Below are 16,542 nucleotides of genomic sequence, written 5' to 3'. Positions count from 1 at the left end.
TTATGCTGTCTTGTCATTTTGTCCATATTATTTTGGTGTGGTAAAGTCAGACTGTAGACTGGAGGGTTCTAGGTCAGACTGTTGACATTTACATACCAGCTCCATGTGGCCCTGATATTTTTTACCAAGTTACTGAACCTCTTTAACCTTCAGATTCTTCATCTGGAAAATGGGCATTTTGCCGTCTGTAAGAGGGTGACGATTTCACCAGCTGAAACATGGCTCGGCATGTTGTAAGTAGTGGGACCCCAACTGGACTGAGACCAAGGGGGTTCCTGGGGAGCAGGACTTTCTTTGCTACAACTGGGAGAGTCCTGAGCAAACCGAATTAGTCCTCTAATTTATAAGCATTTTTAGTGTATTCATATTGTATATTCCTTGGAAAGCAAAGTCCTGTGTTACATCTTCCCCCGTGAAGTGTCACAGGGACACATACCTAGTTGATTAAATGTGTTCACATGTATTGTATTGTCTTAAAGGGGGTTTGCAATACCTTATAGTAATAACATTTATCTGAGCATAGAAAATGAAAACAAAGATGATATCAGAGTCTAGAAGGAAAATTTTTTAGGAACCCAGCACTGGCTTAAGGGATAACTTTTGAATTTGTAAAGACATTTTTGGCCCCTTTTTCTCTGAGGCAATAACAGGTCCTGTTCTGGTCAGTCTCGCGGAAGTGGGGTGGGTGCCCATTGGGTTGTCCTGGGTGGTGCCTCCCGGTGCGTGCCTTCCTAGAGCGGCTGGATTCTTCTACAGGGAGCTTCCGCTTACTAAGATTTCTTCTGACAGTCTGGTGCTTCTCGAGTCTGTGGTTAAACACTGGCCTCCACAAATATGAACAAGTCATGGAGGGGGAGATGTGTGTTTTAGCCTGTTCCTGCTGCTGTCACGGAACACCGTAGACCAGATAGCTTACAAACAACGGAGATCTATTTCTCCCGGTTCTGGAGGTGGGCCTCTGAGATCAGGGAGCCAGCGCAGTGGAGTCTAGTGAGGACCCTTTCCCGAGGTTGCAGACTGGTGTCTTCTTGTATCCCCATCTGATGGAAGGAGAGCTAGCTAGCTCTCTGGCCTCTCTTGAGGGGCACAAATGCCATTGAGGGGCATGCGAGGCTCTGTTCCAATGTCCTTGGTCACCTCCCCAAGTCCCTATCTCTCAAGAACATCACTTTGGGGGTTTGGATTTCAGCATATGAATTTTGGAAGCAGGCAACACAAATATTCTGTCTGTTTCAGGGGGAGAGGGGGAATTCAGGAATAGCATACACAGGGTCACATAAGCCTCTAAATTTGTGTCGGGTGGGGAGAATGCTGATAGATAGCTGATGGTCTGGGGGCCTGGGCATAACATGGTTTTGAAAAGATCCCAGGAGAATTCCATATGCGGGGGGATCAGTTATTTGGTGATACATAGGATCTCCAAAGTTTGAGCACTTGTTTTGTATCCCAGTGAAGATTATGCATGCCTTTAAAACTTGGTGATTTTAACTCAATTGTAGGTTATCTCATTTTGATGCTAAAGTCTGTTGATTCATAGTTTATCATGCAGCAAGCCTGTTTCTTAGGTACTTGTCTATTCGAAGCTTATAATTAAAAACCAACAAACTAAAACCTGGAGGCAATCTGGCTTGTTTCTGTCTTCTGCGGGGATGGAAAAGAAGTTTCTATAGTGCTCAGAATTCTGTCAGATTAAAAAAAAGCATCTTGTGCTGGGTTCTGCATAAATGTTGTGGATTTAGCACTTGCTTGGGGCTTGTGGAGAGAATCAGGTGCCAGGAAGAAATGGGGCTCTGAATGGACACCCTCAATAGCGCCTGGAAAAGCTACTTGAGCAAAAAGGTCCACATTATGGGCCTTTTTTTTTTTTTTAAATCACCAATTAGCTCAACAGCCTTGCTCATGGCCTAGATGAAATCTAATGAGGGTCTGGCTCATCGTTTAATATTTACTTGAAAAACAGAAATATCTTCATGCTTTCTCATTTACAGTCATCATTCATTTTAGCAACCCCCGTGTGATTGTCTAAATCAAGATTCTTTGTTCTAAAAACAAAAACACCCCACAATTCATTAAGTTCTTTAACACATAGTAGGTGATAAAACTATCATCAACTGTTAAGAAAATATGACAGTAATGTCACTGTATCCTGTATTCTTTATTGCAAAGCTTTTGAAAGGTGATTTTCTCTTTATTCTGAATTTTTTAGAACAAGGAAGCCTATGAGAAATTATGTTTTTTGTGTGTGTTATGTCTACAGTTAGCCAGTTGCTATAGACCGAATGCTTGTGTCCCTCCCCGATTCACATGTCCAAATCCTAACCCTCAATATGATGGTGGTAGGAAGTATGGCCTTTGGGAGATGCCCAGGTCATGAGGGTGGGCTTAGTGCCCCAGAGAGCTCCCTCAGCCCCTCTGCCATTTGAGGACTCCACCAAAGCAAGCAGTCTATCTATGCACCAAGGAATAGGTCCTCATCAGACGCTGAATCTGCCAGCATCTGGATCTTGGCCTTACTAATCTCCAGGACAGTGAGAAATACCATTTGTTGTTTAAGCCATGCAGTCTCTGGTATTTTTTTTTTTTTTTTATACCAACCCCGATGGACTAAGACATCAATAAGGCTCTACTTTTTGCATGTGGAGTTTGGCCATCTACTTTTACGCTCTTGTCATTGTAAGGCTTTCTAAATCTCTACCTCGTCTTTCACGGCATCAGACCTTTGCTGTGGTGTTACTACGCAGAAACCATTGTTCTGCTGCCTTCCTGCTTCATCTCCCAGCCTCTGTGTTTTATTTCGTGAAGTGGGAATGATAGCTATATTTGAGACTTTTTCCGACAACGACATGGCACCATGCACGCCAAAGGTACTTTCATTATCCTCCTCCTCTTTTTTACCTACTCCATGGGCCTCCCCCCCATGGGCTGGCCTCTCTTTGAGTATTTTTCTCCTTTTATTATGGGTGTGTATCTTTGGATCACTTACTCTTCTGTGCATGTTTACACATATTTCCTTATTTTTCCAGCTTCAGATTTGCAACGCTTCCAAACAACGTTTCCTCTTCCATTTTCACCTTCTGTTTTATGACCTTCATGTCTACTCACTTCTTTATCGTGGTTTTGTCTCCTTCCATTGTAAGGAGAAACATTAAATAGAAAATATTAGTATTGGCTGTTTGTGGAAGCACTTTATTGTGCACAAGAGGAGAGATTTTGGTTTTATAAATATGATGAAACATTCCAAATGGAACCTGAAATCCTTAGAGCTTGAGCCAGCTTCCAGACCTCTGGTCAATAAATCTTACCAGTGTGAAATGAAAATTGAGTCACACTTATATGTTTTGTTGTTGCCTTAGGATAATGGAACTATTGTTTTATGACTTTTATGCCACTGTAATAAAATACTCTTCAACTTCAAGACTCTTATGTTGGAAGACCATCATGGTACCTTCGCCATTATCCATCTGTATCAGTGCTGATGGAATCTGACCACTAATTGAAGGAAGAGGACACGATATGTTTTTCTCTGATAGGAAGTCATGATTGTTGCAAAATTAGCCTAATATCTTGCTTTCGCAAAGCCTTTTTTAAAAAAAAAATGAGTTCCATATTTTCATGGAAGAAATGTTATACACGCACAGACTAGCTATCTTTCACCCAAATTCTTAATAAACCAAATTTCCAAAGCCATTGTTTTAAATTTCCTATTGCTTATTTTACCTACACGACGTAAAAAAGAAATCATGTAGCAAAACAATAAAAAAAGCAATGTCTGTGTTTCTTTTTAAATTGGCATTTACTTCTAGTAAGTTGATTCCTCTGGGCTTTCAGTTATGTCTTCCATAGCTCTAATAGGAGCTTCCTAAAAACTCTTTTATTATATCAGGTATAAGATAGATAACAAAGTTTGATAGCCCTGAAGGAACTTGCATTAAGTAATGCAGCTGGAGAGGGAAATGGAAATAATCGATACAGGCATGAGGAGAAACTGTAAGAGCAAGATAGATTATATTTACCCCTAGGTTCCTTTTTCCAAACTCTCCCCTGTTCTCTCCAACCCACACAGATTTAGGGCAAATACATTACTTTCTTCTCTTGCTATATTTGACAGTAGCTACATGTTCTCTTTGAAGGTCAGATTTGAGCAGTTGAACAGGCATGAATCTACTTGGTTATTAAAAGCCAAAATTAGAGAACACTGTTCAGCGACATTCCTGAATTGTCAGTCCTGGCATTCTGACACACAGATTATATAAACATAAACACATTACAGCATACAAGATAGCATGTTTAAAAATATTTTTCATCATTGTCTTTTCTTAATGGTTTTCCACCCACATATTCTAAGATGGTTTTGCTTAACTGTACATCAGAAGGTGAAGGTCAACTTGATAGTGTAACAAAGGATTAAGAGTTTATTTTCTTTTAATTTTAAGTAAGTTTAGAGAATTTTTTAATATAACCTTTAGAATTTGCAAGTAGATTAAAATAATCATTTATAATCGCTGACTTATTTAAATGGCTAAAAACCAGTTCAGGGCTGGCAGTCTGGGGGCACAGTTGATGTCCTTGACTTCTGTATTTAACGAGAAATGCCCTAAGTATTCTGAGCTATGTCTTCAGCTGGGCAAAGGGCCGATGTCCAGGGTCACTATTGCTTTAGGAGAGCAATTGTTTTTGTCACTCCTCTCCTTTTATGCCTGACAGGCCTTGAACATAGTGGACAATGATAGTCGTTAAAATTTATGGAGGCTTACTAAGTGACAGGCCATGTAAGTAAGCCCTGTGCACACACTAACTCACTCAATCAATATTTGCTGAGTATTGAGGGAGTGAAAAAATGAACGGTCAATGCCTCCAACATACGGAAAAGACTCTTTTCAGCTAATTAAGTGGACGTAGATATTTTTAGGGATTTCATTATTTTTCTTCATGAGTGAATTTTGACAATGTTCCTGGTTTCTTCTTGACATTAAATATGTAAACTGAGCTGATAATGTTAAAAAGTGCTGTGTTCTCAAGTATTTGATATTTAATGCTTTGCTAACTTTAGAATGTACTACAATCCAAGTAAAGGTCTTGGCAGTTTCTCTTTGATGCCACATCTAGACATTAAATAAACATGATCTGTTTGCAACATTATAATATGAATTAATTCAAGAACTTCTAAAAATTCCCATTCAACCTAATATCATCATTATCTGGAGAACACATTAATGACATAATTTTCTGATGATTAAACTTCTTTAAAATTTGATGTTCTCATATATCATTAGATTGAACATGCCACTTATAAAATATTAATTATTCATAGTACCCAAGAATTATATCTTTGTTCTTTTATTATAAAAACTGTCATAAATCAATCAACTTAAGATAATTACTTTACATACTCAACCTGATTGAACAAAAATGGCAACCTATTATGGATTTTTATAGCACATCTATAAGTCTTACTAATGTATCATATTCAAGATGCAATGAAGGGCATGCTACAAAAATACTCTTATTTATAGCCAGCCCCATGCTTCTAAATATTAAATATACTTAGAAACACACACTCAAGCATACACCTTCACCTAGTTTGTGGGGTATTATCTAGTTTCTCTGTTGGTTTCTTTAGAATTCAGTATTTTTCAAAACAGGAATTAAAGTCTTGAATGTCCTAATTAGTGGTGAGAATAGCAAACGTAAGTGAATATTACTATTTTCTTTTCTTTTGCGTTTTTTTTGTTTTGATGTAGAAGGATGTTTATGAAATTCTTTACACAGTTTGATTTGTTAGGCTTTGTAACATATTCAGCTAACTTATTTAGTCTTGACTTACAGGCAAAATTAAATGGCGAATTTGTGTATTCTTAGTTTTCTTTTAGGGCTATAGACTCATTCTTAACTGCTAAACAAACCTATGTTGCTAACCATATGCTGTATTTACCATATTTGTAAAGTTATCCTCAGTTGTATGTCTTTAAATGTTGAAAGCATCTACTATATAAGTATTCTGTGAAAATATTTATACTCTATGACTGGTTTGCCAATCCGATTAATTTTTTAAAAATTTCTTATTTAAAATTTTTTTCCAAGTTTATTTATTTTGCGAGAGACAGAGAGAGTGGGAGGGGGCACAGAGAGAGGGGGGCAGAAGATCCAAGCTGGCTCTGTGCTGACAGCAGTAAGCCTGATGCGGGGCTTGAACTCCTGAACTGCGAGATCATGACCTGAGCTGAAGTCAGACGTTCAACTGACTGAGCCACCCAGGCGCCCCCAACATTTCTCATGTTTTATTTTGGTAACTGTCTAAGGGGATTACATAGCTCAGTAAAAATGAGATTTTGTTAAAAGGTTATGGGAAATTTTTGTTTTGTATTCATGTTGTTTGAACAGAGCATCTGCCGTGGAGTAATACAACTATTTCTAACATATTTTCACTGTGTTAAACTGATTCCCTCTGTATGTTCTTAACTGCCAAAATGTATACTAATCTAGAGATCACTTATAACATCACTACTCAGATTTCACACGACACTGGACATGACATTTTGTTTCAGAAGATTCTAGACAGAGCATGCAGTCGCTTGAGGGCCTGGGAGGGATATTTTGAGACTTGCTTTGAAGCATCTGTATGTGTGTTTAACATGCAGCTCCTGTTCTCCCCGGAGCCTATCAGCAAAGCCATTCTCAAGGCTATGGGTACATGCACCAGACCAGCCTGTCATCCATGAGGTCAATGCAGCACTCACCAAATCTAGTAAGTATCAGTTTGACATGTTTGTTCTTCCCTGCTCTTCCTGTTTTGTCTCCAGAATATAAATACATATGGAATAGAGTTGCGTTGAGTATTGCCCATTTTCACATAAAGGGTAAATGCTGACCTTGCTCTTTGTACCTTTCGAAGAAACTGAGAGACTTACAGAGGTAAATCACTGAGAAAGGAAAGCATGATGTGAAAACATGTGACCAATAAAACATAGAAAGACTGTACCCGAACGATATCCTGATTGTGACCTCATGATTGGCATTAGCCAACTGTGACCTTCATTCAGGTCTAGAAAGAACAAATACCAGGTCACATTGACCAGTCGGTTTTGACAGTAATCCATATGGCCACTAAAACCCAAATGACATGGCCAACATATGTTTTTGAAACCTTCTATTGGAAACCTTGAAGTATTTACCGATTCCTTCATTAAATGTGAAGTTAGGAAGCAGTGCTTAAGGCCATCTAGTCGGATGGCATCTTGTGCTGAAGTGGTTTCTCCAAGCTCCAGACATAGTAGTCTTCGCGTTGGAACTCAGAAACAAGTGGTCCTTCTCAGCAGTTGGAAGTAGACTTTAAGAGCTCTGAACTTCTCTGTGTGTCAGCCAATTTCCTCAGTCCATGAATTCACTGAATTTTGAGATTTCTCAATATTCATAACTAAATTCTTGGTCTTTGATGAAAACAAATATGATAAAACTCAATTTATATTCTGGGTACAAAGCACTTGTCAGACACATGATGTGCAAAGATCTTCTCCCATTTTCCTTTGCTGTGTAGGAGCTTTTTAGTTTGATGTGGTCCGCATGGTTATTTTTGCTTTTCGTATCAAATCCAAATAATCATTTCCAAGACCAATGTCAAAAAGTTTACTGCCTATGTTTTTTTTTTTTCTCTAAGAGTTTTATGCTTTTAGGTTTAACATTCAAGTCTTTAATGTCTTTGGGTTAATTTTTGTATGTGGTGTAAGAAAGTGGTCCAGTTTCACTCTTTTACATGTTGGTGTCCACTTTTCCCAGCACCACTTATTTTGAAGAGAGCGTCCTTTCTCATTGTGTATTCTTAGCCCCTTCATCATAACTGACCTTATAAGCATGGGTTTATTTCTGGGGTCCCTGTTCTGTTCCATTGATCTGTGTGTTTATGCTGATACCAGTGTTTTGATTACCATAGCTTTGTAATATAGTTTGAAGTTAGGAAGTGAAAAATTTCCTCATTATGTTATGCGTATTGCCGTGATTCAAAAACCTACAAAACAAGTGTATTATGTGTTTTTCTTTTATTTCTATGTTTTTAAGAGGAAACAAAAATTCTTTGTATCTGTTTAAGAAAAATGTATTTCCTCTCCCTGGTGTGTGTTGGGAGGGGGGGCAGTGACAGTGACATGGCTCTGATGTGAGTCTGTCTGCCACTAGGACAGTTATCCTCTGAAGAATGTGGAATAGGGGAGAATCTCCATGACTGAAGGTCCCTGGGCCATCTGAAGTTGGGGGAAGTTCGGGTTACTGCTTCAAAGCTTACCTTTTTGATGGGCTGGTTATTGTAGCTAGCGGCTTTCTCTATTACCATTCTGGGCCCACGAACATTACCCTTTTCGCTAGACTGGTAAACTGGAGATGGACACAGCTGGGACAGATGCTAGGCTCGGGTTTGCAGATCTCCGGAAGTAAATACACTTGGGAACATTCCTAATAGTTACTTTACCGCATGTGGGCTGGCTTGCTGTGATTGGCATTTGTGGCCTTTACTATCTCATATCCATCCACTCGTTCCTTTCTCAGAGGACCTACCGAGCCATGTACGATTACAGCGCCCAGGATGAAGATGAAGTCTCCTTCAGGGACGGCGACTACATCGTCAATGTGCAGCCCATCGATGACGGCTGGATGTACGGCACGGTGCAGAGAACTGGGAAAACGGGGATGCTCCCAGCGAATTACATCGAGTTTGTTAATTAATTATCTCCCCTTGTCTTTGAGCTTTATTCTAATGTATACTAGACCTAATCTTTTTAAAGGATAGAAGATACTTTTAAGACAACTTGGCAATGATTTTACAATAATCTCTCTCCACTTTGACAATTAGCCATGCAGGTACCAGGAAGAGGGAATGACTTCTGGGCTGAAAACAGCAGCATTTTCAGGAATTCCTGTACACAAAATCTGTAGGTCTGGAGACCCTGGTGCTGCTAATTGCGTTAATGGTTTCCTTTGATTGGCTTTCAAACACTTCTGGGAAATGTATTTTTGTAGACTTTAATAGAGATGTTGAGTGTCCCTTAAATGTAACGAGTCTCTGAGACTTCCTAGCTGTCACTTTGGAGTTACCAGAAGCCAATTCTCTTAATTCAGTAATACAGCCAATAATTTAAAACCCAGTTCGCTCTTGAGTCATTAGGGAATTTCCAATTCAAGTGAAAATTGCCTAATGTAATACACGTAAGCAGTGGCAGAATGACAGTTTGGTTGAAATTATACCGACTGGTGGCCTTAGGGACCTAGAAACTTCTACCGAACAAAGACATTTCCTTGCTCCCTAGGCTGACTGGGGTCTATTTATTTCTCATGTGTACCAAGCGATATCCTTCTCTCTATTTACATTCTGTGGGCCCAAGTCTACACTTGACCCCACAGAATGTCAGGACCAAATGACGTCACAGCTACTCTGTCTGCAAAGGGCAAAGTTTAAGGTCATCTCTATTATTTCCCTAGTAGCTTCTACTCTGTTGCATGTCACGTAGGTTCGAGTTTCTGTAACATAGGCAGCTGCCCTGCCCATCCCTGTTATGAAAGCAAAAACTGGCTGAAAACCTACTGGCCCCTTCCTCTAGCCGCCAGCTCATCAGAAAAACATCTTTTGAAAAGTTGCTTGAGATCCTCCTACTGCCCTGCACTCTAGTTTTGAAGGAGTCACACTTTTAGGAAATAGATGTCTCCTCTAGCAAATAAGTGATTTAGGTGTTTTCTGAGCAACTTTCATTAACTTAATGCCGCTGTTGGTTGAAAAGTAAAGAAAACCGAATAGGAGCCGGTGACAATGAAATGTACTAGAGACGAGTGAGCAAAATGTCCCCCGCTCCGCACAGAGACGATCTGGTCTCCTATTTTGGAAACCAATATTCAGATCTGGGAATGGAAATCTAGCCACCGAAGTGCTTAATGAAAAGACTTTCTTTCTGCTTTCTTCTGGTTTTTCTTTTCGAAGGGAGTGAAATGAAAATGCCAGCAGAGATTTTAGGTATAGGCCCAACAAGATTGTTCACTAACGAAAGCAACTGTTGTCCTGTCTTGAATTTCAAATGAGAGACCTTGCAGTCTCTTCCTGAATTCACAGCCACGTTACAGCCCTTGTTGGTGGCTCACGAAGGTTTGTCTGTGGTCAACAGTCAAGATCACTGGAGACATGAACACCCATCAGCGACTCTGTTTTTCTGATGGGTTCAGACATGCAGCAGGGTAGCATTTTTGGAGGGCCTGACTCTGTAGTTGTGATGTAGTTACAAAAATGTGATGAAATGTATGGATCTTGGGATATCTCACTTCTATAATATATGCAAAGAAATTAACACAGTATCCTGTAAAGTACCTTTTTTTTTTGAAGTGTTTAGGAGTCCAAAAACAAATGCTAATTCATTTATACTTTCTGAAAGGTTAGCGCATACCTTTGAAAATCTATAGTTTCATTCAATCTAGCTAAAAAAGCAAATAAAGCTTTGTTACACTCAGTGGCATCTATAAGACATTCACAGAAAAAGAAAAGGGAGAAATTTTGGCTAAAAACTTAGAGAGTCTTTTTGAGGGGTTTTTACAGATTCCTACAGAACCAACTGGACTGAGTTTTCTATTATCAAAATGGCCATCATGATTACATTGACCCCATTCCTGTCTTGTACACAGACCCACAAGCTGAAATTGCACCATTCTTGCAAAAATTTCTGTGCATCAAAACCGAGGAGGGCAAGACACTTGCTAGATTTACTTATGTTTCACCCAGACAGACCACTTTTTTGTGATTTTGAGAAAGAGTAGTTGTTGATTAGATCTGCAGACTAAATGTCGGGTGGGTGCAATTTTTGAGAAATGGCACATTTACACGAAAGCTCAATGGCAGTAGACTTGAAATGATGCTTGTAATTGGTAAAAGTGCCAGGAAGCAGCAGCCCGATGTTCCGCTGCCTTTCTCATCCACTAATTTCAAAATCAGATTCATGGAATGTAGAAGTCAATAATTATGAGGGGAATCATTCTCCTAAAATTGGAAGCTTCCCTTAACGTTTGTATAGCGGGATATTTCTGTTTCCAGCCTCTGGGAATCGAGGCCTGCTTAGAAATTAACTAAAGACCAAGTTCCTCTACAATAAAGACTGAGGGAGAACGAGAGGTCACACGCTCCCGACACTGTAACTTGATAATGTCACTGTTGCTGACGCTTGTCAGGATATTGAGCATCTCAGCAGAAATATAGGAAACATATATGTATGATACCAAAGTGCTATTTTTACAGATCATTTTTCAAAACTACACTCTCGAACAAGGGTTACACGTTGCATGCGCCTCCCCCCTTCTGTTTGGCGGCCCGTATCTCATACATAAAGCTGGTGGCGAAAGAAGGGTTGAAAAAAATCCATCTTTTAAAAATCAAGTTAAAGGAGACTGTGAAATGCCTAAGCACAGGGAGCACGCACTTGATTTTCTGAATCTGATGCGTTCTCAATCCTGATAAAAGCACAAAGGAGCAGTTTGATACATGTGTAAGGTTCCCCAAACACAACTCTATGGATCAGATCTCCCTTGAGTAAAGCAGAGCCAATGGGATAGAGGACCTCGGTTGTAAGTTTGTGTAGCAAGTGTTTTTTTTTACTAATTCTCATTCTCTGGGGAGGCTTTCTTTCTCACCTGTGGCAAAACGAATGCTTCACGTCTTCTTGTCCTTGTTTACACATCTGCGGTGTAGCCCAGTTTGAAATACGTTATCAGGTTATCAGGTCCCTGCACAGTCCCTGCCTGTCCTCAGGCTGCCCCCACCTCCAGAGACCACACAGGAGTTTGCAAGCACAATTTCTCCGGGCACCTTGTGTGAACGTGAATGGGGTTGGACCGGCCCCTCTCTTGCCACTTGGTTCTTTGTTCAAAGATGATGGAGATGCGGTGTTGGGAGGTTTACTGCAGTCTTTCTTCCCTTGTCCTTGCCCCCGTCTGCCTTGATGATGCTCCGGGAGGGTGGGAATCAGACTTTTCTCAAACAGAGAAGTTCAAGAGGTGCATGCATCTCTTTTTCAGGTGTGTCCATGTCCAGTGAAATGTTTTTAATGACAAGATAAAGAAAACGTGTGTGATCCTTTAGGAACACATCCCCCATATAAAGTGGATGTAATTTATACCAAAATTATAATATAGATATATTTTAAAAAGGTGCCTTTTTGATTACCCTTGTTTATCCAGTGTGGTCTTGGAAAGAAAACCAAGCAAGCAAGCAAACTTCTGTCTATTCTATAGTAATATTTTATTATACATGACTGGTATTTTTGTGGTGGGGAAGTGAGATGCTCCTGACAGATATGGAAGGTGATAGCCGATTGTATTTTACTTTTAAAGGTTTAGAACTTTAGAAAATGCTGACTTTTCCCATTTATTTCTGAAAGGTTCTATGTGGATTTATATATATAGTCAGGATGCATACACATTAACTTCAGGCCTGAGACTTAAAATACCTATTGTAAAATAGAAGAATTACGTTATGAGGCTGAATTCATTGCGCAAGATGAGATTCACTTCATAAATGTCATTATATCTTAGCTATTTGCTTCTGATAATCTAAAAGTGGCTAGAGTGTGCGTGTTCTGGGTGAGGAGACTCGGAGGGTAGAAAACTTCAGTTAAATGAGAAGCAATGGAAAGTCAGTTAAGAATGCTAAAATGAAAGTCTCTTTCTGAAGTATTCCATGCCCCTTAGGATCTTTTCCAGGCAACTGTTAACTGTTAATGAAAAAAAATAAAACAGAAAATCAGGACATTGTATGGTGATCGTGTGGCCATCATTTCACGATGCTTGGACTGCTGGAGTCCACAAGCCCGGAAGGATCCCCAGGGCAGATTTCTCCCCAGCTGTCCCTACTATTTCAGTATACTCATGGAATTCCATATGCTTTTTGTGTTTGCTACATGGTATCCGGTTTGCATAGTACACACTTCTTTGTAATCCAGTTGCTGTTAAGAATGATTTGCTTTGAAGGTAAAGAGAAAACCGCATCACAGTCCCATTTCTTCAGTGTCCGTACAATGAATGGCTGAGCGTTTAGAAGCAGCACCAGACCTGTTGCAGGCGTGGTGTGGACAAGTTGGCCTTTGACCTATGATAAGAATATAAAAGTAAACCAACGTGCCGTTTGGCTTCTGTTTGCTTCAAAAATGTGGAATTGTGGTCGATGATTAGTTTGCAAGATTGTACTAACTTTGACAGCAGACAGTTTTGATGGAAGCAATGTTTCTGAAATAAAGGGGCTTATAGAATGATACAATGTTATTCATATAATTTGGCTTTTGTTATGCAAATTAACACCAGCTATTAAAATATATTTTAGTAGAAATGCTTTAATTCATGTTTTTTTCCTCTACACTGTGAATCTTTAAGCCTTGGTGGACTAGAGCAACATCGTGCTGCCCAAAGGATTTACCTATGCAAACTAGTTCACATTTTAGTGGATGTCACAGTAATTGTGTAATAAGACATTATCTCCCCCTGCATAATGTACAACGGCACTGAAATAACGCATTAAGCCTAGCATCATGTATGTATAGTAAGTACAGTCACTCACAAACCCTTCAAGGCTACTAGAATCATTAGTATTATTATTTGTTTAAAAGCAAATTGCTGATTTATCTATTAAATCTACTTGAACGATGTCAGAACAAGAATGCCGGATGGATGTGTCAGCCATGGCTTCAATGTGGTCACTGCAAGTGTTCTCTTGTGATACAACTGTGTTCGGATGCACTCTCTTCAGGGTATTATTATTCTGTGTCTTCTTTCTGTATTTGTAAAACATTATAACGCTTTAATTTCCTATCTCTACACGTTCGGTTTGCTTAAATAAATGCAAGATATAACAAAATGGTTCTACTTCTTGGGTCTCAATTGGTCTCTTGGTGCTTGGGTCGTTGATACCACCCTGGGAATGAGGTTTACCGCGACAACGTACATGCAGTCACATCGTAGGTGTCTACCATCACTAGAGAGTCGTTCAAACTGTGGCTTCCTCCCCCAGATAAATGTAGTTTTAAATGATAACACTTTTAGGCTTTTTCAAGCTCAGTATCTGAGTTTATATCAAACACCACAATAGTACATACTGCAATTCACTTCTTTCAAGATTAAATTCCTCATCTATTCTCAATAGTAGAATTTTAATTTTCTTGTATTAGCAAGATGAAAGGAACAGCTCGGAGCGAAGAATAGAATAGAAAATGCACGAATCGAGTACATGAAGCAGGGAGAGATACTCTGATTTCTCAGCTAAGAACAGCTCATTTATCATAGGACATAATTGCTTCCCCCCCCTACATTTCCCCTAGTTGGAAAAAATGAGTTAGTCCCTGTTTTTCCCGTCCTAGGAATCTATTGAGCCTAAGATCTTAGCTTTACTATATTATTCTGTAAATCCTCTTCCAACGTGCATCAAACCTCCTAATTGTAAACTGATAAACAGTATGGATAACACTTTTAGAACCCGGCTCACAGAATAAACACATCTTCTTGATCTTGAATTCTTCTGCTTTTCATATTCCAAAAGTATAAAACGAATATTTGTATGATATTAATCCTCCAATATGCTGATGATATTTCAAATTACAGAACAGGTTAGTTATTTCTTCACTTGAAGAATTTACTTTTTCTCCCTCTATGATATTTTTTGCCCCTCCGTGATAACCAATTTACTCCTTATAACCCAAGCTATAGAGTATTGAATAACTTAACAGAATTTCCCCCCCCGAATGAAACTAATTTGGATTTAGACTATATTATGCTTGTAATTTTATTAACTTAAAAATTGTGACATCAGTTTTACAGGTAATTGAGATCTACATGACCACAAGAAGGCGACCAAAATAATTTTTTTATAAAAATACTTGGGCATAATAAATTAAGAAGTGGACAGAAGGAAAGTTTTATTCTTTTCTTTATGCAATCTGCTTCTCCTACACAGGGGGGATTGAATAAGAGTTTTGGGGTGACAGAAAACTGGATATGAGCCCAATGTGTACTGCTTTCTTCAGTTCTAAGCAAAATTCTCTGGGCTTTGTCTATTATGTTTGTATTTGCGAGCAGCACAATTATGAAAAACAGAACGAGAAAAGAGAGTTAAAGGGTACAAAGTCAATATGAGAACAAAGGACAGAATTGCTGATTTTGTATTTATACCATGACATTTGATCTTTAATACTTTTCTGTCATTTTTTTTTTTAAGTAGCAAACATGAAAGAGAAACAGAGACTGAAACAGAGAAATGCACTTGAGAGAATAAAGAATTATCCTGCATCCCAAATGTAGTTACTAGATTGTTCTTTAAATGAATTAGTTTCTGGGTCTTAGCCCAGGATAGACACACTTACCACCTCTTCCCAGAGGGCAGCTCTCCAAGACCTTGGTGGCCCAAATTAATTTTTGTTATCTCGTGTGTGACCTCACCACTCTGGTCACAGCTGACTGGGTCTAGGTGGCCCACTGATAGGCTGCCCGGGAGCCCTGGATGGGGACTGCACAAGAGCTTGGTCTGACAGGGATGCTGGTGACTGAGCCTGTCCAAATCTCTCTGATGAGACTGAGTTCACGCTATAGAGCAAGTCGGTCAACTGGTTGTATTATGAAAAGTTAAAAGACACAAAGAAGGAAGTCAGGAGTAAACCTAAGCTTTGAGTAAGCAGGAGGCATGAGTAAGTGAAGCCACGAAATGGGAAAAAATAATTTAGAGTAGACAGAAGAAGAAGTAAAGAAGATGGTCAGTAGTGGCATATGGCCTATGGGAGAGGCATACAGAGATGGGAAGAGACTTGATTCTTGTTCATAGGTGGTGCCCACCCCTCAGAAGCCCCAGCCCTTGCTGCAGAGGGGTGGCCACGCTCTGTGTCCTGTTGCCACTGTGAGGCCGCCTCCTTTTATCCTGACAAAAAACAGATTTCATGAACAATGGGAAGACTGGCATGACATCCCCCACAACACTGAATGGCAGAAGTGATTGTGATGCTCATTACGTTATTACAGTTCTAACATTCCCAGGTTGTCTTAAGTAATTTCCTTTTGTGATATGTTATACTTTATTTATCCTTCTGAAAACCACTTTAGTTAGAAGTTGTTTCCCGGGGTCCTAGGAAGGGTCTCCATAATTGATATCAAATGCATCTAACTTGCAGCCAGTGTGTATGTACAAAGAAGGGCTCGGAGGTTTAAGAGGAATGTTCCTGTTGATTTCTATGTTTGGCAAAGAGGAAGGGAGCCACCTTAGAAAGTGACCTTGGCACTCGCGTTCCAGGGGTGAGAGCAGGGTTATTTTTGCAGAGCTTTCATAAATACCTAATTTAAGGTGGGTGTTTGTAGCATAGAGGTAGGTTATCATGTTTGCTTAATAGAAATACCGACTTCTGGTTTTCCTCGGTGATAGCTCTATTTAAGGTGGATGCAGCCGTTACTGTGATTTATGCATTTAACATCTACTTATTTAGTGTTTCCGTGCTCCAAGGAACAGAACACAGAACTTTCCTCCTGCAGCTTACGTGCTGGTGGGGGAGACTGGCA

General features: G+C 39.5%; 1 protein-coding gene across 9 annotated transcripts in view; it reads left to right on the top strand.

Annotated features, from left to right (window-relative positions):
* Positions 1-13,864, top strand: part of NEBL (nebulette) — a 355,587-nt gene extending 341,723 nt beyond the window's left edge. For 8 of the 9 annotated variants that reach the window (XM_029953726.1, XM_029953719.1, XM_029953722.1 and 5 more), the window contains 2 exons: positions 6,639-6,745; positions 8,536-13,864. In XM_029953726.1, the coding sequence (XP_029809586.1) occupies positions 6,639-6,745; positions 8,536-8,712 (284 nt within the window). In that variant the 3' untranslated portion in view covers positions 8,713-13,864. Of the gene's footprint in view, positions 1-153; positions 234-6,638; positions 6,746-8,535 lie in introns of those variants that run through there. The other variant, XM_029953725.1, reaches the window with a different exon arrangement.
* The last annotated feature ends 2,678 nt before the right edge of the window (positions 13,865-16,542 follow it).

The sequence above is a fragment of the Suricata suricatta genome, chromosome 10 (assembly GCF_006229205.1).
Source record: "Suricata suricatta isolate VVHF042 chromosome 10, meerkat_22Aug2017_6uvM2_HiC, whole genome shotgun sequence".
Lineage (NCBI taxonomy): Eukaryota > Metazoa > Chordata > Mammalia > Carnivora > Herpestidae > Suricata > Suricata suricatta.
Note: the sequence above shows the minus strand (reverse complement) of the source record. Positions and strands in the feature narration are given on the sequence as shown.